The following is a 21,899-nucleotide window of genomic DNA, read 5'->3' as shown; positions in this document are numbered from 1 at the left end:
AAGTACTGCACCTTGTTTGCATTTGGAATACACATTTGAGGCACAATTCTCATTTGAGTAGTCAATTCTATCTGTAACTGAAGTTGAAAGTAATTTTGTGCTGAGTCATGCTTGCATCAAAAGCCAGTTTCAACTATAACATCTTTACCTTGATTTTGAGGCCAAATTAAACTTGAAGATTTTTGCATCAAATAAATTTTTTATTATTTTCTATTCTGTTTAAACAACGTTAAATGCACCTTGGAAAATATTTACAAATAGCCATTTTTAATAGAAGCTATTCAAAATCTTAATCCAAATTAGATAAGATAATTGTGGGTCACATTTCCTGAGGGGAATCCCTTATCCTCACATGTCCCCTGTGCAGATGATTAGAAGTGGTCTTCATCCTTATGCTCTGCAACTTCATTGAATTTCCACTGAAGCACTATTAGGGGGAGTGAAAGCAGTAGTTTAGAAATTACTGGCAGATGAGTTTTTCAAAATTCATCACCGTGAAAGCTACATTTTGTTGTTTTTCAGAACCTTTAATTCAGACATTTTTTCCACATTTTAATTTCTTCATTGTAAAGTAAATAGCTTTGAAAGTTTCTACTTTTTTGAGATAATGTACAGTAATATTGTTAAATTTGAAGCAAACAGAAGAAAATACATGGTTCAACTGTAGGTATTTATAAATGTTTGAACTGAAACTGAATGAAATGTACTTTTCCAACATTTTAAAAGAAAGGGAATGATTCATTTTGGATGGAAATGACTCTGCTCAATCTACCTCACTTAGACATTTAAACAAGATATCCATTATTTGTCCATCAATCGCAGAAGGAAACTATAATCACAATAGTGTTGCTAAAGACTAGACAGGAAACAAGTCAAGCATATTCTGAATAGCAATTAAGTTAATTTGGAGTGCAAGAAGTGGAGATTGCAATGTTAAGTCACATTTAAAGATGTGTACCTTTTATGAATGGAGTAGTCAGCTTGAAGAGCGTGGATAAAGAAATACATGAGGTGAAAGTGGGTTTATTGGGTTCAGCTGATCGGACTTTAAACGAGAGTGGTTGGAAAAGCTTTGGAGAGGAGACAGTGAGGACTGCAGATGCTGGAAAGTCAGTCGATAAGGTGTGCAGCTGGAAAAAGCATAGCAAGTCAAGCAGCATCAGAGGAGCAGGGGAGTTGATGTTTCAAGTCAGAACCTTTCATCGGGACTGCTGAAAGGTTCTGATCTGAAATGTCAACTCCCCTGCTTCTCTGATGCTGCTTGACTTGCTGTGCTTTTTTCAGCTCCACGCTTTATCGTCTAAAGCTTTGGAGAGGGGAAATGTAGACTTATAAAGCAAAGGGATGCAGCATTACTGGAGAGCTATTTGGATTATGATACGCGGTGTGGTACAGAGTACACAACACAGGATCAAAAGGGAGAAAAAATGGTAGAAAGGCAAAATTAATGAGTTTCTAACACGAATGCATATAATCTTTGGATAAAAATAAATGAATTCATGGCACAAATATGGGTTAATGTATATGATCTTATAGCCAAATATTCAGGGCGTTGTGACTTTTTGAAAGGTCAGGCAAGAAGGAAGGGCCATGCGGGGTAGTATTGTTAGTACAGGGTGGAATGCATAGAATAGCAAGAAATGATCTAGGATTGGAAACTATATGGGTTGAGTTAAGAAATAAAAAGGCAAAGAAGTCATTGATAAGAATAGTCTGTAGGCCCCCAACAATAGTTATATGGTGGTATAGAAAATAAATCTGGGGTAATGAGTGCATTAAAAAGACAGTACCTTAATCATGGGTGACTTTAATCTTCTTGTAGATTGGGATAGTCAGATTCGCCATGGTAATTCTGAGAAATAATTCATAGACTATATTCAGGGTAGTTTCCAAGGACAATATGTTGTGGATTCATCTGGAATCAGGCTATTTTGGATCTGATAATCTGTAATGAGGCAAATTTAATAAATGATGTTAGATTAAAGCATCTGCTAGAAAACAATGACCATAACACTATACAGCATATTTGGATTTTCAGAAAGTGTTTTATAAGGTACCACACATTAGACCTCTTGATAAGAGTCATGGTTTTGGAGATAGTATACTAGCGTGGATAGAGGATTGACTAACAGAAAACAGAGTTGGGTTCAGGGAGACATTTTCAGAATGGCAACCTGTAACTGGTAGTGTATCATGGGGATCAGTACTGAAGCCACAATTATTTACTTATATATATTAATGACTTAGATGTGAATGTCTTATAACCAAGTTTGTGGGTGGCACAAAAATAGGAGGGAAGGCAAGTGGTACAAATGGCACGAAGAGTCTGCAGCAGGAAAAAGACAGGTTAAGCGAGTGGGTAAAAACCTGGCAGACAGTATATGATGTGGGCAAATGTATTTTGGCAGGAAGAATAGAGGAGCTAAATATTATTTAAATGGAGAAAGACTACAGAAATCTACAACATAGGAATTTAGAAGTCCTTGTCCATGAGTCAATAAATCATACAAGTTCAGTGGATAATAAGGAAGGCAAATAGACCTGATGACCATTATTTCAAAGGGAATGAAATCTAAAAGTAGGAAGGTTTTGCTAAAAATATACAAGACACTAGTTAGACCACAGCTGGAATACCATAATCAGTTCTGGACCCCTTATCTAGGGAATGATATACATTGGAGGCAGTCCTGCAAATGTTCATGAGGCTGACATTTGGTATGGAGGGACCATCTTGTGATGATTGAATAGATTGGGCCAGTTCTTATTAGAATTTAGAAGAATGAGAGCAGAGCTTGTTGAAACAAACAAGTATCTTAGGGAACTTGAAAGGGTAGATGCAGAGAAGTTTGGAAAAGTTTAGAACTAGAGGGCATGGTCTGATAAAAAGGTGTTGCATTTTAAAACAGAGATAAGGAGGAATTTCTTCTCTGAGGGTACTGACTCTGTGGAATTCTTTACCAAAGAGGCTGTCAGAATCATTAAATTTGGTTCATGGTCAGGTTTTTAATCATAAGGGAATCTAGGGTTATGGGGAACAGGCAGGGGAAAATAGAGTTGTGGACTATTGGATCAGCCTTGATCACATTGAATTGCAGAGGAAACCTGATGGGCTGAATGATCTACATCTACTCCTCTAATGGTTTGTGTACAATTATATGGCATTTCACTTGTCGTCCTCACACCTCATGTCAGGTAGCTGCTTTATGCTCAGTGAATTATGCCCTATACACATTAATTAAACACCACTTTAATAAATTTTGCACTTTGTTAGGTCACGTGGATTTCACAGTTGAAGTAGAACGCTCTTTACGCGTACTTGATGGAGCAGTGGCAGTATTTGATGCTTCAGCTGGTGTAGAGGTGAGCAGGAATTTCTTAATGCAAGTGCCATCAAAAGCATGTTATTCTTTTCAGTAGCTTACTCTTTGTTTCTTCGTCTTCGTTTTCAGTCTTCCATTTTTATCTCAAAAGCAAATGTTACTTATCCTTCCATGGAGATGGCAAGCTTGCCAATATGATAAGGCGTAAAGCTGACTAGTGAAGTCAGCTGGTATTTCACTGTAAACAAATTCAACTCTGCTCAACAGTCAGGCAATTGCATATACTTACCAGCAGGGGTCAACAGTTAACATTCAGGTTATCCCAGTGCATTAGAGATACTGTAATTATAAAAGCCTACCATGATTAAGACTCACTAACTGAGCATGGTGCAGCTATCAAACTTGATTTACTTATTTGTTAGTATAGTTTCATCTCTGGAATGAGCTTGGGTTTTTGGCTGGAGTCACTGTGGCTTGCATGTGAAGGTAGGGAACTTTTCGGTAGCTTATTCAGAGAGGTAGTCACACCGCAACTTAAAGACCTGGAAGTAGAAAGAGAATGGGCGAATAACATGCAGGTGGTGCATTAGTCCCCTGGGTTCCCACTTTCAAGTCAGTTTACTGTTTTGGAAGCTGATTGAAGGCATGCTCATTCCTGAACAGAGTGCCGTCAGAGCCATGTTTATGGTACCATTAGCAACTTGGCTATACAGGAGGGGAGGAAAAAGAAAGGGAGAGCAATAGTTATAGGAATTATTTGTTAGGCAAACAGATGGGCATTTCTGTGACCATAGGCATGACTCCAGTATAGTATGTTGCTTCCTTGTGACAGGATCACTGAGTAACTGTAAGATATTCTTCGGAGGGAGCCAGATGTCTTGGTCCATGTTAGTATCAAGAATTAGGCAGGAATGGGGATATGCTTCTGCAACATCATTTTGGGAGTTGCCATTGCAGTATTAAGTTTGTTTGTGTTTTTGAGTTATATAGGTTCCAAAACTGAAGAACATAAATTAGCAAGCAGGTGTCATGTGGAAGGGAGTACAGAAATAGGAGGCTAAGACAGATGGAAGTATGGTTGGAAAAATGACTAGATTCCTGGGACACTGAGACTGTCTCTGGGAGATGGTGCCTGTACAAACTGGATGAGTTGTACTTGAATAGATTTGGGGCTGCGATCCTTGCAGGGTATTTTGCTAGTACTGTTGGCAGGGCTTTATATGAACTTGACAGGGGTATAGAACCAAGCGTGATTATCAGGATTCCCTGGAGAGAACCATTGAGAATAGTAAGTTTAACAATTAAAGTTGGAATAAGGGGGAAAGGAATGAAGTCTGAATCAAGGTTACAAGGTGTTTGAATGCATTACAAACGCCGTGATTGTATTCAATAGCAGAGCTATTGAAGAATTGTCTTGTCTATATCTGCTCCTATTTCTTTTGTTGTTAACCACCAGCCATTGCAAACAGCAAAATTTGGGATGTTAGTAATTGTAACACCATTCCAAAAGAGCTAAATATTTCTATAGAGTTGGTTGCAGTTAATTGCTTCAGACATCATGGTGATTTTATTTTCACAGTCTTAATAGATAAGTTCCCATGTTCCCGCTGGCATTCTGTTGAGTAACTGCCTGATTTTTAAGATTGCTGAAGAAAATACATTTTTGTAATGTTGATATTAAGCAGGCCCTTTAACAGATAAAGCTCTTTAATCTTGGCTATTAATTAAAGTAGGTAGTGAATAAAATGTATTTATGCCATTGCAGTATTAAGTTTGTTTGTGTTTTTGAGTTATATAGGTTCCAAAACTGAAGAACATAAAATCAATAGGAGCGGGAGTCAGCCATTGAGGCAAATCACCATTCTATAAGATCATGACTGATTTGTAGCAGGCTTCAATTCAATTCCATGTCAGTTCCCCATAGCCCTCAACACCTCAATGTCATAAATTAGTAATCTAGCATCCAAAATTCTCTAGGGTAAAGAATTGCATAAATTCACTACCCTCTGAGAGAAGAAATTCTGTTACCCCTCAATTTTAAATGAGTGTCTATTTATTCTGGAAGTATTTCCTCTTTTGAGACTCACCAATACAGGATGCATCTTTTCAATACCTACCCTGTCAAACTTGAATGTCTCAATAAAATAACCCCTCATTCTTCTAATCTCGAAAAAAGACCTAAATCTTGATAAGTCAACCTATTCATCCGAAAGCATCAACCTAGTGAATCTGTTTTGAGCTGCTTCTAGTACCAATATATTCTTTATTTACTTTGGGGATCAAAACTGTATACAGTATAGATGGATTGGCCTCACTTATACACTCAAGATTAGAGTGGTGCTGGAAAAGCACAGCAGGTCAAGCAGCATCCGAGGAGCATGACCTGCTGTGCTTTTCCAACACACTCTAATCTTGACTCTGATCTCCAGCATCTGCAGTCCTCACTTTTGCCTCACTTTACATGCTATACAGTTGCAATATGTTTTTCCTATTTTTAATCTCCCAATTCCCTAACAATGAAGGCCGTTTGTATTTTAGGCACAAACCTTAACAGTGTGGCGTCAGGCAGACAAACATCATATTCCTCGTGTATGCTTCTTAAACAAGATGGATAAACCTAAAGCCAGGTAATAGATTCAACATTCAAAGTAAGAAAATGGTGCTTTTTCCTTTTGATATTTATTTTAGTAAAGGAGCAAAGGAGTGCATTCCTTCTTGGTATTTGTAACTGACTTAACTTGCCTGATAAATTTAGCATAAGCTACATATAAATCAAAATTAGAGTTGTAGTCATTGAGTCATACACCATGGAAACAGACCCTTCAGTCCAACTCGCCTGTGCCGATCAGACATCCTAATCAGGTCTAGTCCATTTGCCAGCACTTTATATTAGATCAGATTCTCTACAGAATGAAAACAGACTCTTCGGCCCAACAAGTCCACACCAACCCTCCAAAGAATAACCCGCCCAGACCCATTCCCCTACCCTATATTTACCTCCGACTAATACACCTAACATTTAGCATGGCTAATTTACCTGACCTGCACATCTTTTGGATCGTGGGAGGAAATTGGAGCACCCGGAGGAAACACATGCAGACACTGGGAAAATGTGCAAACTCCACACCGATAGAATCGAACCTAGGTTCCTATTGTGAGGCAGCAGTGCTAACCACTGAGCCATCATACTCCCCTAGCCCTCTGAACCTTTCAAATGTTGTTATTGTGCCCACTTTCTCTGTTCCATACCCGCACCACCCTCCAAACTAGTTGCAACAACATACCTCAGTGTCAACTTTAAAGTATGAAGTTATGAGTACATATTTAAAATCCTCAAAAGGTTGAGGGAAAACAAAGGATGTTTAGGTTACTTTTTTAAATATTGCCTATGTGTAGGGACTGGAGAATAAAATGAGATTGAGACGCAAATGAAGGTTAAATACTTAATCAGTTTAACATTAGTAATGGGAAAAATATGTAGGCATATTATTTTTGATGCAGTGAAAATTTACTGCAATATTGCCAAAGAAATAATCTTGATATGGAAGAAGATTCTCCCCAGATCAGGGTGGAAGAGTGGGTAATTCAGATTGTTGACTAAGACTTTGTATTTCTGCTCTCAAGGAGATCAGTGGACTGAAATACAGGGCAGCATTCCTCTTGCCTTCCCTGTGTTCTGCTGAAATTGTGTGTTAACTGTTTATGATCCTTGAATGAGAACACCTAAACTCTTCTGTGCTGCAGTGTTTCTCCATTTCAATAATATTCAGCTTCAGTCCTGCCAAATGCATAACTTCATATTTCTCCACAAAACATTCGTCTGCCAGGGTTTTACCTACTCACTTAACTTATCTGGATCTGTTTGCAGACTCTACTTCAATAAATTTAATCAAGTTCTTGAGATATGATTTCCCATGCATAAAGTAATGTTGACTATCTCTAATCAGTCCTTGCCTCTCCAAATGTATGTGAATCCTGTCCCTCAGGATTCCTTCCAAAAAAAAGCCCATCACTGATGTCAAGCTCACCAGTCCATAGTTCCCTGGCTTCTCCTTACCACCTTTTTGTTATTATACATTTCTACATGCTCTGCTATTGTTTCATTTATCATTGACTTTTAACACTTTCTCAATGGCAGATTTTAACTGACCTTTAATTGCCTGTTTATTGTCTCTTTCTCATTTTGAATAAGGGAATTCATTTAGTACTAATGAAAGGAACATTCTGGAAACATTAATTTGTCTGTTCTCTTATATTAGGATTCTGACTGAAGATTATTTCTGTATATTTGTTTTGATTTCATTTTCCAGTATATTTTACTTAGAATTCGTACAGTATGGGAACAGGCCATTTGGCCCATTGAATCCACATCGACCCACTGAAGAGTATCCCACCCATCCAACCCATTACCCTACTCCTGTAACCCTGGCTAACCCACGATTAATCCACCTAACGTGCATATCCCCAGATATGATGGGCAATTTAGCTTAGCCAATCCACCTAACCTACACATGTTTGGATTGTGGGAGGAAAGCCATGCAGACATGAGGAAAACGTGCAAACGTCTCACAGTCGCTTGAGGGTGGAATCAAACCTAGTTTCCTGGCGCTGTGAGGCAGCAATGCTAACCACTGTGCCACTGAACTGCCCCTGCTGAGACCTTTTGAAGAATGCCTTTGTTACAGATGAACATTATGTATTGGGCATTCTTAACTATGCACATTTTTGTTTGTGATTGCTTGGTTAGATTTGGAATTTTGTTAGTAAGGATAAATATTATTGATTTTTGATTTGCAGTTTTTCTTACTCCATTGAAAGCATCAAACAGAAACTAAAAGTGAAGCCACTTCTGCTGCAGGTATATTTTAACTTCAGCATGTAAAATAAAATGTACTTATTGAACATTTTTCATATAAATGAAATCATATTTGTAAAGGCCTCATAGGTTCCAAGGTATACTTGTCATGATATTAAATCTGATCTATGGCTTTTAGAATATTTTTATTCTACTTTTTTTCCCACTTCCTTGTAAAATTGGGGCTTTCACTTCCACATGGCAATAAAAAAAGGTAATCCAAAGTGGAGGATTGAAAAAATTTGTGGCTGTAGGAGGAGCTCCTTTTGTTTTTTCAGGTATTTTCAGTGTTGGAGCTGATTTCCTTGAATTCTAGGAGCAGTAATTACGTTTTATAAGCTGTTCCATTGTTTTGGAACTTTGCAGAATACAAAACCAAAACAACAGTACTTTACAAAAAAAGGAGGAAGAGAAACAAAGCTAGTGACCACATGGAAAGTGAATCAAAAAAAGGAGCAGTAAAGCTGCAGGTCTGACCCAGCAGTAACCTGTACAGCTAACTGCCTCTTCTGTTTGGTTTCAAATATCTCTTGACATCAGAGTTGTCTAAGAAAATTTAACAAACAGAAATTCACAGCTGACCTTGGAGAAACCTGTGTGGGGAAGCTCTCAGCTGGGGAGCAGCTAAGTGGCTATTTTTAAGTGTAATCTTGCTGTTTTTTTGTAAATCTGTAATAGTGAGTAGAGTGGGTTCTTCTTTGATTCAGTGTTGTTATTGAGAGCTGTCTCTTGATTAAGCTATAAAAACACAGTTACTAAGTTAGCCTGGAGCAGTGCTTTTAGAGCAGTAAGACTGTGCTATTTTCTGGGTCTGTAGACATTAAGATGCAAAGATGTACTCTTCCTATTGGTTGTGGGAGATTAGGGAGAATTTCCACATTGCCTGCAAACATAATCATCAGTAATGTGTTTGGTTACACATCCTATTGATTGGCTGGAGCAGCAGTTAGAGGCAATGAGGAATTTACAGGAGCTGGGGGTGTGACAGATGGTACTTGCAAGAAGGAAGATAAACCAAAGATACAGTCAAGTACGTGGGTTACTTCCAGGAAAGGTAGGAGAGGGAGGCAGGTACCGAAAGAGCCTCCTGTTGCTATCCCCATTTCAAATAAGTATCGTGTTTTGGAAAATGTAGGGGGTGATGGACAGACATGGGCAATGTAGAACTGATAATGGGACCCAGGGAGACAGTGAGAATTGAGATCAGTCTGAGACTGGTACAGTTGGAAAAAGGGCAGGCAGCAACAAAGCAGAGAATGAGGTAGGACTGATAAATTAAACTGCATTAGTTTCAAGGCAAGAGATCGAATGGGTAAGGCAGATGAACTCAGCATGGTTGAGAAAATGGAACTAGGATACCATAGCAATTACAGAGATGTGCCTGAGGGATGGACAGGACCGGCAGCTTAATGTTCCAGAGTATTGATGCCTTAGATGGTTAGAAAGGAGGGCAAAAGAGAAGGGGTAGTGGCAGTTTTGATTAGGGATAACATTATGGCTGTACTTGGTGAGGATATTTCTGGGTATATGTCCAGGGAATTTATTTGGGTATAACTGAAAAATAAGAAAGGAATGACCACTTTATTGGGATTAGACCATGAGACCATATAACACAGAGGAGCAGAAATTAGGCTATTCAGCCCATCCAGATGCTTTTTAAATATTGCAACTGTACCAGCCTCCACCATTTCCTCTGGCAGCCCATTCCACACATGCACCAACCTCTGCATGAAAACTTTGTCCCTCAGGTCCCTTTTATATCTTTCCCCTCTCACCCTAAACCTATGCCCTCCAGTTCTGGATTCCCCCACCCCAGGGAAAAGACTTTTTCTGTTTATCCTATCCATGCTCCTCATGATTTATAAACCCCTAAAAGGTCACCTTTCAGCCTGCGATGCTCCAGCTTATTCAGCCTCTTCCTATAGCTCAAATCCCCCAACCTTGGCAACATCCTTGTAAATCTTTTCTGAACCCTTTCAAGTTTCACAACATCCTTCCGATAGGAAGGAGACCAGAATTGCACACAATATTCCAAAAGTGGCCTAACACAACATGACCTCCCAACTCCTATACTCAATGCTCTGACCAATACATAAGTCTGTGCCTCTGAATTACTAATGCAGTATCATTACCAGTACACTACTGTCTGCTGAGTTATGCTGTAAACCATTGATACTATTGCAGTTTGATCTATAACTACTGTAGGGCTCATTTGGGTAACTAGAATTTTCACTATCTTTTAAGCTTGCGCATCACTGAAATTAACAATGTTGTAAATATGGATACACAGTCGAAAAGTGTGGCTCTGGTAAAGCACAGTAGGTCAAGCAGCATCTCAGGAGCCGGCGAACTAATGTTTCGGGCATAGGCACTTTAGTTTGTCTAGAAAATGGACTGAAGGACAAGAATGGTGAAAACCCGTAGACATTGTGCTGTGTGGCTAACCACTTGTAGTTTTAGCTGTAAGTACTTGTGATTTTGCAGAAGTGTGTGGGAGGTAATAGCTGAGTTTGAACTGTCACTACCATTTTCCTTTTGAAACTGAACACAGCTTGAGGCTGTTAAGTTTGTGTAGATTGGCACGAAAATCCTGAAGATACGATCTATTACTCAGAATTCTGACACAGGCTATGCTATGGACTCACCCGAGCTGACAAACATTAAACTCTGTAGAACTTTTATCTTTTATTGTACCATATCCCTGTCATCCCTTAAATTGGAAAAACTCAGTAGAATGAGTTATAAACTATGAATTAAATAGTAACATTTGTTAAACATGTTAGCCCTTATAAGATTTTATATTCCGAGACACCTATTGAGTTATTAATTAAATAGACTTTTTAAATAAGTTTGTAAAGTAATCTTTAAAAGAACAGAGCTTTTTAATTTCTACCTTCACCCTATTGTTTTTTTTAACAATTGTAATTCATCAATTAGAGCCCTTTGGATCAGCAGGATCTCCCAGCTAATTTCTCTCAACAGCAACCAGAGGGTGCTAGACTCTGATATGTAATTTGAACAGACAATGTCCGACTATGCCTCTCCCAGTGAAGGGTGTTGTTTTCTTCCCAATAGTCTAAAGTATAATTGCTCTTTAGTTAGATTGTAATTTTCCTGGATATTGGAAGGATCTCAATGGAACTTTAGAAAATATTTCCCCGCCAGAGGGATAGGAGTTGTATTTACTGAACACTTTGATACATAAGATTAGATGAGACAATTAAAATTTAAAGTAAACTCATTAATTTAATATTATAAGAATGCGCATGCAAATTTTGTGGTTATACAAAAAATGTTTTAAAAATCCCCAAAAGACAATGACTTGTCCTTATTTCTATGAGTGAATCCAAACTTCACCCTCAATTTAAAAGAAAGCAAGGATATTCAATAAGCATTAAAGTAATTCTGGGAGTCGAGAGTTGTTAGTTTCGAAATGGGTCTGAAGTGAAAGTAACCAATACTAATTGGAGATATTGGCCAATGATATTGTTGACCAGATAATGTTCTGAGGACCCGGGTATGAATCCTATCACAGCAGCTGGTAGACCTTGACTGGAAAAAAATCTAGAATGAAATGTCTAATGATGTTATAAAACCTCATCTGGTTCACTAATGTCTTTTACTGGTCAAAATGTGACTCCATATCCAATTGACTCTTACCGGCTCTCTGAAATAGCTGAGTAAACCATTAAGTTCTATTGACCACTAGAAAGGAAAAAAGGAATGAAACGAGAAGAACCAACTGGATTCTACTCAGGCAGCAGAAGCGACAACCACAAACACAACCTTTTTGACCCTGCAATGTCCTCCTTACTAACATCTGGGGGTTAAAGCTAAAATTGGGAGAGCAGTCTCAAGCACCATGGGCGGCATGGTGGCACAGTGGTTAGCACTGCTGCCTCACAGCGCCTGAGACCTGGGTTCAATTCCCGACTCAAGCGACTGACTGTGTGGAGTTTGCACGTTCTCCCCGTGTCTGCGTGGGTTTCCTCCGGGTGCTCCGGTTTCCTCCCACAGTCCAAAGACCTGCAGGTCAGGTGAATCGGCCATGCTAAATTGCCCGTAGTGTTAGGTAAGGGGTAAATGTAGGGGTATGGGTGGGTTGCGCTTCGGCGGGTCGGTGTGGACTTGTTGGGCCAAAGGGCCTGTTTCCACACTGTAATCTAATCTAATTAACACCAGTCTGACATAGTCATGCTTATGGTATGATACTTTGCTCACAATTGCTCCAGACAACATCTTCACCAATCATGTGTATGTCCTAGGAAGTGCTGAGCAGAGGTGGTGGAACAGTGGTATTCAGTTGGTAGGAAGTTAGAGAGTCATACTGCATGGAAACAGACCCTTAGGTCCAACTAGTCCATGCTGACCATAATCCCAAACTAAACTAGTCCCGCCTGCCTATGCTTGGTCCATGTCCCTCCAAACATTTCTTCTTCTTATCCTTATCTAAATTACTTTTTAAACATTGTAACTGTACTCACATCCACCACTTCCTCTGGATGTGCATTCTACACATGAACTACCCTCTGTGTGTAAAAGAAAATACTCTTCATGTCTTTTTAAAATCTTTCTCCTCTCACCTTTAAAAATATGGCCCCAAATTTTGAAATTAGGTAAAAGACACCAGCCATTCACCTTATCTACATCCCTCATGATTTTATAAACCTCTACAAGGTCACCCCTCAACTTCCTACACTCTAGTGAAAAAAGTCCCAGCCTGTTCAGCCTCTGCCTATAAATCAAACCCTCCATTCCTGGCAACATCCTGGTAATGTTTCTTTTCTGAGCCCTCTCCAGCTTAATAGTATCCTTCCTATATCAAGATGATCAGAACTGGACACAAGAGGCCTTACCAACGTCTTGTACTTTGGGTCAGAGATTTGTGTTTCAAGTCCCATTTTAGTAAGTTGTGTTTGCATGTTAGACCAGCATTGCCATTGCAGTGTTCGGTTGATAGCATACTGTCAAAGGGTAAATTTTGCATAAGAGGTTAGCTGAGCCTTTTTTGTATGCCCAGAAGTGTTATCACACAATTGAATGACTTGCCCACCACTAAAATCAACTTTTTTTATTTGCTTCCTTTTTTAAAAACTAACCACCACCAGTAAAACGCCATGTTGCCAATTAGATATTTACATACAAAACCTGTTAAGGGCAATTCACCATCGCAATTGAGGGTGAGGGAGAGACTGAAAGACTACATCAAAAAACATATTCAATCTCATTTTCACCAAGCTACCTGCTGCAGTTGCATCAGTGTATTGGTAAGATGGCCACTCCATAGTCCTTGAACAGACAAAGTTCCCTTTCACATTGATAATTCTGTATGTAGTGTTGTGTGTCACTATAACCATGCTAAATGGGAGAAACTGACCAGATTTATCAACTAAAGACTGGGCATCCATGAAGTGCTGCAGGCCAACAGCAGCTTCAACACAATCTGCAAATTGCAGGCCTTGTGCCTCCCCATTCTACTATTATCATTGTGTCAGGCAATGAGCCCTGGCTCAATGAAGAATGTAGAAGGTCAAGGCAGGACCCCCGGCCAGGCATACTTGAATATGAGATTTCAACCTGGTAAAGCTATGAAACAGGACCTCTTGTCTGCCAAATAGCAAAAATAGCAATTCATAGCGCACAGCGATTCCACAACCAAAAAATCAGATTGAAGTTCTGCAGTCTTGCCACATCTAGTCATGAATGATAGTGGGCAATTAAATAACTTGCAGGAGGAAGATACTACAGAAACATCCCCAGCCTCAATGGGTGGAACCCAGATCATTAGTGTAAAAGAGAAGGCTGAAGCATTGACAAAATTGCTGAGTGAATTTTACATTTCTGCTCCTCCAAATGGCATTGTGGACTGCAGCAATTCAAGAAAACAACTCACCACCACCTTGTCTAGGGCAGCGAGGGATGGGATGGGCAATAAATAAAAACTGAAAGAACTGTGGGTGCTGTAAATCAGAAACAATTAAGTTGAGAGGAGCAGAATTTCTTCAAGGTGGGCAAGCCTGGAAGAGAAGTGGCGGTGAGTAAGAACTGCATGTGCTGTATATCAGAAATTAAAACAGAGGTTGAGAGGGGCAAAATTTCTTCAGTTGAACAGGTGGCAAGAAATGCTGGCCAGCCAGTGATGTCCACATCCCACGAATGAATTTTTAAAAAACTTAGGACATTACCATTGATCAGAAACTGAGTTGGACTAGCCATATAAGTACTATGAGTACAAGAGCTGGTCAGAGCCAAGGAATCCTGTACTGAGTAAACAGAAAACAGGACCATTTGGTCCTTTGAACATGCCCCACCATTCAATATGATCATGGCTGATCATTAACTCAGTTGCCTGTTTCCCCCTTTTCAGCCATATCCTTTGAATCCTTTAGCTCCTTTAGCAATATCCATCTGCTTTTTTGAAATGATAGCGTTTTCTCGGCTGCTTTCTGGGTCAGTGTCCTGGAACTCCTGCCAAAATGGCATTGTGGTCTACCTGCAGCAACTGCACTGCAGTGGTTCAAGAAGGCATCTCAGCCATCTTGAGGGTCATTAGGGATGGGCAATTAATGTTGGCTCAGCCAATGAAGCCAGCATCCCATGAATGAATAAAATAAATCTCTTCCCTGATGAATTTCGGTTCTGTTAAGATATACATAATGATTTTTTTTTTCCTTTTATATTATTAAAAGGTGGTGTGGATGATTGTCTTTTGATTGATAAGGTATAATCTATTATCAATGTCCTATATTAGGTGAGAAAGCCTTTGTTATTAGGTTAACTGTTCAATTGTCAATAAATTTTGTTTTGAATTTATTTTTGGAAAAACTAGGATTAGGTAACAGTCTTTGTTAGTTAACTTGTTTGGTCAATGTACTGTGTTCTGTAAGACAATAGTGACACTTAAATCATTAATTCATTTTAAAACATAGAAGATATTAAAGGTGATTTTATTTCAGTGCTTTTTGTTTCCTTTGGCATATATCTGTGGAAATACTTTGATGATCTACCTGACTATATGGTGAGAGTACTCAAATTCCTGCCAGAAAAAATTGCTAGATTGAGACACATTGACTTTGTTGTCAACAGCAAGCACTCTTAGTCATTTACAGTAAAATTTGGCTTCCTGTTTTTAAAATTAAACATTCCACAATATTTTTGTCCATGCTAGTTAATTACTCTATTTTAAGAAAATATAACATTCATTTCAACAGAAATTTTCACTTTTTAGCAAAATGTGGTTATCAATTGGCATTGAAACAATAGATGTTTATTCATCATTATTACATTATCAACCACAGGATCTGTGCTTTCAAAACTTCAATTCAAAATGTTCCAGTTTTGATTATTTTCTTATGGTTGTTTATCCTGATTTGGTTTTTCAATATCTTTTCTAGATGAGCACAAATATAAACATACATTATTTCTGTACAGAATAAGTAATGTTTATGCTGTAGTGATGTAATGACTTTTATCATAGTTTTACTTTCTTTTATGTATGGCTTCTGTCATTGTGGATGCTGTGATGGGGGACAAAGCTTTTTTCATGTAAAACTACACTTTACAATAATTTTCTATTCTATTGTCATTCAAACAAATTGTGCATGCTGGAAATTTATTGCGTTAACATTTTTAACTCTTCCCTTTAGCTCATGTCGAAAAATTGCCTTAAATACTTGAATTATTTCTTTTTATGTACTATGCAAGACCTCAATGGTACTATTAGAAATTTGGACAGTAGAAATAGAAATCGTAATGCTGCTTAAACTATTCAGCTTCATTAAGTGAATAGAGTAGATTTTTTAAAGACCTTGAGCCTAGGTGTTTTCTTGTTCCTCCATCCATTAATTTAAGTGGAACTAAATCAACTAAGTTTCTTGGCAAGCTATACTCAAACCTATTTAATTATCTGGTACATGCTGCAAACAGGAAATCTAGTGTATTGACTCCAGACCCAGGAAAGATCTACACTCATAATGGTTCCTATTTATCCTTTGACCAAAATGTGTTTTATCATTGATTTAAAACTAACTGGTCCCAAATAATTTTATAGAATCTGATTTGTGACTGATTATTTGATATGCTATGCATTGTTTTCTTAACAGTATTTATTTTCTCTTTAATTCCAGCTGCCAGTTGGAACTGGGAAAACCTTTAATGGGGTAGTTGACCTTGTTACAAATGAAAAAGTTCTTTGGTGTTCAAAGTCTGTTAATGAAGATGATGGCACGGTCTTTAGCCGGAATCCTTTAACGCCAACAGATGACCATAAACTTTTGAAAGAAGCCAGAGATGCAAGATTTGCCCTCATAGAACAAGTAAAGTTTCAAAGTAAATGCTTTAGGCATTTAGTAGTCTACATTAGATATATGTGTGCGAATAACTGATAAAATATGTAAACTGGATGTTTATATGTGAACATGTGAAATAGGAGCAGGATGATTCGATGCCGTATTTAATGGTGGAGCAGCTTAAGGTCAGGCTAAACTCTTCTGTGTTTCCCATGCCTAACAGGAATCTATCCACCTATGCCTTGAAAATATTCAAAGAGTCTGCCTCCACCTTCTGGGGCACAGAGTACCAAAAGTACACAAAGTGCACAACCTCTGAAAGAAGCAATTTCTTGTCCTAGAATGAGAGGATCCCTGCAGTGTGGAAGCAGACCATTCAGCCTATCGTGTCTCCACTGACCTTCCAAACAGCATTTCACTCAGACCTATCCCCTGCCCTATTCCTGTAACCCTGTATTTTCCATGACTAACCCACCTAGCCTGTACATGCCTAGACACTATAGGCAATTTAAATCCACCTAAACTGCACGTCTTTGCACTGTGGGAGGAAACCGGAGCATCTGGAGGAAACCCACGCTGACGTAGGGAGAATGTGCAAACTCCACACAGACAGTCACCCGAGGGTGTAATTGAACCCAGGTCCCTGGTGCTGTGAAGCAGCAGTGGTAAGCACTGTGTCACTGTCTGCCTGTCATCTCTATCTGAAAATATTACCTCTAATTTTAAAACAATACTTTCTTGTTCTGGACTGACCCAGAAGAGGAAACATTCCTTCCACCTTCATCTTGTCAAGACCGTTCAGGATCTTATGAACTTAAATTAAATCACCACTCAGCCATCTAAACTCCACTGGAAACAAGCCCAATCCGCCCAATCTACGTTCATGTCATAATATTACAAGTTTCTGACTGACCTACTCTTTCAGACAATAGGTTCCAGATTTTCATCATACTCTGGGTGAAAACGATTCTCCGCTGCTGTCCTCTTAGCAAGGGTTTTGACAAGATCCTTCACAATAGACTGGTCAAGAAAGTGAGAGACCATGGGATTCAAGCAAAGTAACAAATTGGATACAAAATTGGCTGAGAGGCAGGAAACTGAGTGTAATAGTAGAGAGATGCTTTTGTGACTGGAAGTCTATATTTGCAGCAGGGATCTACAGTATTTATTAGCCATCTCTAGTTGCCCTTGAAAAGGTGGTGGTGACCTGACTTCGTGAACTCCTGCAGTCCTCGGGAGGTAAGTGCAGTTAAAGAGCGTGTTTAAGGCTTTTAAACCAGTGACGCTGAAGGAAAAGTGATTTATTTCTGTCAGGAGAGGGACATGCAGGTTATGTGTGTCTGATTGATGCTGTCTAAGGAGCTTTAGTTCTGCAATGCATCTTGTAGATGGTATGCACTGATGCTACTGTGTATTAGGGATGGAGGGAGTGAATATCTGAGAATCTGGTACCAATTGAGCAGGCTGCTTTGTCCTGTAAAGTGTCAAGCTTCTTGAGCGTTATGTTGAACAGTTTGGCACAGAAACAGACACAAGGATTCATCATGTGTGTGGAGAAAGTGAGGACTGCAGATCAGAGTCAAGAGTGTGGTGCTGGTAAAGCACAGCAGATCAGGCAGCATCCAAGGAGCAGGAGAATTGACGTTTTGGGCACAAGCCCTTCATTCCTGCTGTGTAGGGCTTATGCCCAAAACGTTGATTCTCTTCCTTGGATGCTGCCTGACCTGCTGTGCTTTTCCAGCACCACACTCTCGACCCTTCATTATGTATGTGCCAAACAAGATGATGTTCTAAACTAATTCCATCTGCCTGCATATGGTCTGTATCTCTCAATTTTCTTCCTGCTCACATGTATGTCTAAATGCTTCTTAAACATTGCTATTGTAACTGCCTATACCACCTTCCTTGGTAGTGAATTCCAGGCAGCTACCATCTTTTGTTTAAAAAAAAACCACTTTCCTTGTACGTTTTCTTTAAACTTTTATCCTCTTATTTTAAACCTACACCTCCCAGTATTTGACATTTCCAACCTGGGAAAAAGACTCCAGTTATCCACCCTATCCATGCCTCTTGTCATTTTTTAAACTTGCATCAGGCCGTCTCTCAGAGTCTGATGCTCTAGTGAATTGCAGGTTTGACAAACCTTATAGCTAATACCCCTCCAGACCAGGAAATATCCTGGTAAACCTTTTTTGCCCAATTTCCAAAATCTCCACATCATTACTCGAACTAGGTGGTGACTAGGACTGTAAACAACACTCCAGATGTGGAGTGTTTCAGACATGACTTGCCAATTTTTGTTCTCAATGCCATAACATACACCTTCATCACCACCGTATCCATACATACTCTATGTATCAGTGCTCCTGAGGGTCCTGCCAATTTTTTCTTACATTTCGCTTCCCAAAATTACCTCCCACTTGTTCAAATTAATTTCCATCTGCCATTTCTCTGACAAACTTTCAAACTGCTTTATATCTTGCTGCATCCTTGACAACTTTCCTTACTATCCACAACTCCCCCAATTTTTGTAGCACCTGCAAACATACTAATCAGATCACTTACAGTTTCATCCACATACATATTATAAACAAGAGAGGTCCCAGTACTGATCCTTGTAGAACATCAGTTAGAAAAACAGTCCTCCACAACTATCCCTTGTCTTCTACAATCAAGCCAGTTTTGTTCTAACTTCTCAACTCACCATGGATCCCATGTGACTTAATCTTCTGGTCCAGCTTACCATGAGGGACCTTGTCAAATGTTTTAGGAAAGTCCATGTCGACAACCTCCACTGCCCTACCTATTAATCCTCTTCGTCACTTCTTCAAAACAAAACTCAAACAAATGTATAAGACAAGACATCCCTCACATGAAGCATTCTGACTATTGCTAAAAAAAAGTCCATCTTTTTCAAATGCAAGTAAATCCTGTGCTTAAGAATCTTCTTCAATCATTTCCCTATCACTGATCTCAGGATCACCGGCCTATAATTCCTTGCATTATTCCTGTTGTCTGTCTTAAACAAAGAAACAACATTGACTATTCTCCAGTCTTCTGGGATCTTGCCTGTGGCTAAAGAGGATACATCAGGTGTGAGTGTCATCAGGTTGGCTGTGTGGCACTGCGTAGGTCTTTCTTCACAATGTCCTGAAGTCCATTAGTGTTGAATTTCCTATGATAGTGCTTCTGCTGACACTGCAAATGTTTGGCAGGACTGATGGAGATACTTGGCAAATGTTTGTATCACCTGACAGGAGCTGAAGATCGCTGGACCGATTATAGCCTAATTCAGTCTGATGCCTCCATCAGCCTGTTATACCGGCTTATTGGGTTGATACCCTTTGTCTACTCTCAGATAAAACAATCAACTTTAATGGTTAATAGTTCTGGCACTTTATCTACATCACTGTTTCATGTGTAAGATTTTACATGAAGTAAAAAGTAGCAATGTAATTTCTGTTTATGCCAAAATCAAATTATCACATTCGTCCTTGCATTGCTTCTATAATAGCTAGATTACAGATGTAACAGTAATATTATTCTTATTTGTCTTGAGGATTTTAAAAAAAGTCATGCGGGTTCCTGTGGGGCATATCCTAAATGTTAGGTAGACATTAGAATGACATTGATTTTTTTTGTGATTATTTCAATGCAGGTAGCAGATTTGGATGATGAATTTGCTGAATTGGTTCTTGAAGAGTTAAGTGAAGAGCCAGAAGCAGTTCCTGCTGAAAAAGTGAGTTCTGTAATTTTTTTTTGAAGACTGGGATCTTTACCTTTTCAATGAGTAAGATTTTCCCCACTGGTTTCTAATCAGGCTGAATTGTGGGCTAGGAGACTGCACCGTACAAGAGGCACAGTCTCTACAGCCTTATAATGTTTAAATTATAAAATGGATTTTACAGCCTGGCCACCATTGTTGTGGGGAGGAACCATGAGGAAGCCTGTAGCTGCCTCTTCACCCAGGCAACGAGGATTTCTTAGCCTGCCTTTTTGGTTGCTTCCTGCTGGGAGGATGACTTCAGGCACCAAAGCATGCCCTGCTATCTGCTGGTAACTAGAGGATCTCAGCCTCTCTTCATTGCTATTTTTTAATTTGCAGGATGTAGGATCGGCCAGCATTTATTGCCTGTCCCTAACTGCCCTGGGAATGAGTGACTTGCTCGGCGGGCAGTTGAGTTAAATCACATAGTTGTGGGTTTGGAGTCAGGTGTAGGCCTCTACACCTGTCTACAGTCTCTACAGTCATCCCTGCCTCAGCTGAGGGCCACACTCTCAGAATTGCAAAGGACCCACTCTGTACTACATCCTCAGGAGTACTACATACTCCTGAGGATGTACTCAGTACATCCTCAACAAACAGTATTTCAATTGCATCTCAAACATCAAAAACTGTAAGTACAACAAACTTTTATCTACCCACCTCCATAACCAGCGCTCCTCAAACATTCCAGAAGATTCCCCTGGCCTCGGAATGTTCTCAGACGCCATTAGCCATGCGGCTGATGCAGCTGCCACCCCCACGCTGATTGATGATGTCACTTCCGCCCCCATCATGGCCACTCCCACAATCACTTCCACCCCTCACAATTCCTCATGCATCACACGTGACATCACTTCCGCCCTTCACATCATCGCTGATGCCACACGCTCAGTGACCTCCGCCACCCCTACTGCCATGGTCACCACCACTTCCGCCCCCACCAGCGCCACTCACCTGCATTCTGCTGACACGCCTCCCACAGACCCCACTGTCACTATCCCCACTCCCCAGAACCCCGAGGGGAACACTACCCCTGCTCATGACTCCACCCCCATTTCCCCCACCATCACACCCACTCCAGTTACAGGTTCCGCCCCCACTCCCAGCTCTACACCCACACCAGCTCCCAGCCCTGCCAAGTTTTCATCATCCCCCCAGACCTCCCCCTCACTGAGGACAAACGATCAGTCCTCAGCAAAGGACTCACCTTCATCCCCCTCGTCCACGCATCAATGAATTTAATACACGCCGTGATGTCGAACAATTCTTCCGTCGCCTCTGCCTCCGAGCTTACTTTCACAATCAGGACTCCCGCACACCTTCCGAGGACCCCTTCGCCCACCTCCAACACACTGCATCCACTGGGACACCCCGCGCTGGCCTATTACCTGCCCTCGACCTCTTCATTTCCAACTGCCGCCTGGACATTAACCGCCTCAACCTGTCTACCTCCCTCCCCCACTCCAACCTCTCACCCTCACAATGCGCAGCCCTCCAATCCCTCTGCTCTAATCCCAACCTCACCATCAAGCCAGCGGATAAAGGGGGCGCAGTGGTAGTCTGGCGCACTGATCTCTACACCGCTGAAGCCAAACGTCAACTCGAGGACACCTCTTCCTACTGCCCTCTCGACCATGACCCCATCACCAAACCATCATCTCCCAGACCAT

At 40.1% G+C, this 21,899-nt stretch overlaps 1 protein-coding gene and 1 long non-coding RNA gene across 8 annotated transcripts in view; one reads left to right on the top strand and one right to left on the bottom strand.

Annotated features, from left to right (window-relative positions):
• gfm2 (GTP dependent ribosome recycling factor mitochondrial 2) overlaps positions 1–21,899 on the top strand; it is a 62,215-nt gene that overhangs the window by 15,250 nt on the left and 25,066 nt on the right. For all 7 annotated transcript variants that reach the window (XM_043707480.2, XM_043707471.2, XM_088000180.1 and 4 more), the window contains 5 exons: positions 3,272–3,360; positions 5,859–5,947; positions 8,118–8,178; positions 16,302–16,490; positions 20,122–20,202. In XM_043707480.2, the coding sequence (XP_043563415.1) occupies positions 3,272–3,360; positions 5,859–5,947; positions 8,118–8,178; positions 16,302–16,490; positions 20,122–20,202 (509 nt within the window). The remainder of the gene's footprint in view (positions 1–3,271; positions 3,361–5,858; positions 5,948–8,117; positions 8,179–16,301; positions 16,491–20,121; positions 20,203–21,899) is intronic.
• Positions 219–20,938, bottom strand: LOC148151976 (uncharacterized). The gene is made up of 3 exons (XR_015761286.1): positions 20,890–20,938; positions 1,791–1,945; positions 219–427 (listed from the first exon to the last, which is right to left on the bottom strand). It is a non-coding gene; the product is annotated as an uncharacterized LOC148151976 (long non-coding RNA).

The sequence above is a fragment of the Chiloscyllium plagiosum genome, unplaced genomic scaffold (genome assembly GCF_037043375.1).
Source record: "Chiloscyllium plagiosum isolate Xiang-an unplaced genomic scaffold, Cpla_swu_hap1 HiC_scaffold_2, whole genome shotgun sequence".
Taxonomy (NCBI): domain Eukaryota; kingdom Metazoa; phylum Chordata; class Chondrichthyes; order Orectolobiformes; family Hemiscylliidae; genus Chiloscyllium; species Chiloscyllium plagiosum.
The sequence above is the reverse complement of the archived record's forward strand: the minus strand, read 5'-3'. Positions and strand labels throughout refer to the sequence as shown.